Source organism: Penaeus vannamei, chromosome 28 (genome assembly GCF_042767895.1).
Source record: "Penaeus vannamei isolate JL-2024 chromosome 28, ASM4276789v1, whole genome shotgun sequence".
Classification (NCBI taxonomy): Eukaryota; Metazoa; Arthropoda; class Malacostraca; order Decapoda; family Penaeidae; genus Penaeus; species Penaeus vannamei.
Window position 1 is genome coordinate 21,150,780 of NC_091576.1, and position 2,500 is coordinate 21,153,279.

Consider the following 2,500-nt stretch of genomic DNA (forward strand, 5'->3'; position numbering starts at 1 on the left):
ATATATATATATATATATATATATATATATATATATATATATATATATATATATATATATATATATATATATATATATATATATATATATATATATATATATATATATATATATATATATATATATATATATATATATATATATATATATATAAATATATATATATATATATATATATATATATATATATATATAAATGTATATTCATATATATATATATACATAAATATAATAAAAATAAATATATATATATATATATAAATATATATATATATATATATATATATATCTTATTATATATATACATATATATATATATATTTATAGATATATATATATTTATATATATATATATATATATATACATATATATATATATATATATATATATATATATATATATATATATGTCTAAATATACAGAATATATGTATACGTACATATACATATATACGCAGACATACATAAACGCACTCACACACACACACACACACACACACACACACACACGCACAGGGTGAACCGAGAGCAGAAATCGTGACAGCAGCCGTTATAGCCATATAAGAGGGACGCTGAAATGCATTAGGCTTTGCACAGTCAGCTTTAAGGGCCTTTTAAACCATGTCATATTCATTAAACATTTTCACAAACAGAATTAGACACAAACTTAAACCTGAAATCTGTGAAGAACAATATGGTTCCGCTCCAAGAGAAGGGAAAAGGAAAGTATCTTTTTTCTTAGAGCAGTATCAGAAACTGTTTAAAATGCAGAACGTTGTGTCGAGAGGATAAAGAGCTGTTGGAAGAAAACAGAGATGGAGAGGGAAGCTCTATGGGAAACAGAAAGCAAAAGTTCGAAGGGTACAAAGTGTAGAAAGAGGAGCGAGACGGGGGGGGGGGGGTGGCGTGCGATGTCACCAGATCTTTCTTTGATTTAATTAATGCAGCGAGATGCTCGGGAGGAAAATATTTAACGCAGAGAAGAAGACCAAAGGTAGGAAGACTTTCAAGGATCTTGAGATACGCCGGTGACACTCTCCTAATTGCAGACTCAAAGGAGAAGACGTCAGAGTAGGGCTAAAAAAAATAGGAATTAATTCATAAAAGAGTTCTGGTACCAGTGAAGAACCAAGAATACCGAAGTGAAGAGGGGCAAGAGAAAGGAGGTCACGTACATAAGTACAATAAGTCTAGAAAGACCAGTATAACGTTTGGTCACTACTGTCATACAGACGTCTAACTTTAACAATAGGTAAGAAAGATAGAGAGACAGAGGCGGCAGAAATGCAGCTGTAAATTAAGGACAAAAAGGGAAACTACTGAAGTACAAACGAGAACAAGAAAAGAGGTAATGAACAGGCTAAGAAAAGAAAAAAGGCAGGTCATTTTGCGAGCCGCTGAGCGAGAGAGCAGCAACGGGAAAGTATCTATCCGAATGGAAGAGGAGATCGGAGGAGACAAAGAGCCGACCACAAAAGGAGTTCACAGAGGGACTAATCAGCCCGGGGGGGGGGGGGGGGGGCGCTGTCTGGCTTCGAAAGAACGGAGGAGAGACGCCCCTTGCAGGGCGGGCGACCTCCACGGGGACGCGGCTCCTCGGTAAGGTAAGATGTGTGTATCAATCTATCTCTCTATCTATCTATCTATTTATCTATCTATCTATATATCTATATATATATATATATATATATATATATATATATATATATATATATATATATATACATATATATATATATATATATATATATATATATATATATATATATATATATATATATATATATATATATATATATATATATATATATATATATATATACATACACATATGTGTGTCTTTGTGCGTTTCTGTGTGTAGATGTGTGTATGTGTGTGTACAGATTTTTTAGACCTGTTTACTTCAACGGCATGTACATCTCACTCTTCCTCTTTGTTTCTGTCTGTCTTTTTGTCTTTCTGTCTGCCTATCTCTCTCTCTCTCTCTCTGTTTGTTTGTCTGTCTGTCTGTCTCTCTCTCTCTCTTTCCTTATATCCTTCCCTCTCTCCCTCCATCCTTCCCTATCTCCCTCCCTCTTTCATTCCCTCCCTCCCTCTTTCTTCCCTCCCTCCTTCCTTATACCCCTCCATTTCCCTTTCCTCCCTCCATCCCCCCTCCCGCCTTCCTTATTTCCCTCCCTTCCCTTCCTCTTTCTTTCCCTCCCTCCTTCCTTATCTCCCTCCCTCCCCTCTCCCTGTTTCTCCCTCTCTATCTTCACATGCAGACCATCTCAACGGCCAAAATTCCACCCTCGCCCCTCTTCTCCGCAGCTGCATGAACCCGGTTGTCTACGGCTTCATGTCCCGCAACTTCCGCAAGGGCTTCAAGAGGGCGCTGTGCAACCTGGGTCGACGCGACGACGGGAACCAGTCGCTGTCGCACTCCCACCACGGGCGGCCCGCGAACGCCAGGTGAGGATGCGCTGGGAGGGATGGGGGATGGGGGATAGGGGGAGTCATA

At 37.1% G+C, this 2,500-nt stretch overlaps 1 protein-coding gene across 1 annotated transcript in view; it reads left to right on the plus strand.

Annotated features, from left to right (window-relative positions):
* Positions 1-2,500, plus strand: part of LOC138867019 (cholecystokinin receptor type A-like) — a 50,921-nt gene that overhangs the window by 43,083 nt on the left and 5,338 nt on the right. Inside the window, exon 5 of the mRNA XM_070141426.1 lies at positions 2,311-2,451. Coding sequence (XP_069997527.1) covers positions 2,311-2,451 — 141 coding nt within the window. The remainder of the gene's footprint in view (positions 1-2,310; positions 2,452-2,500) is intronic.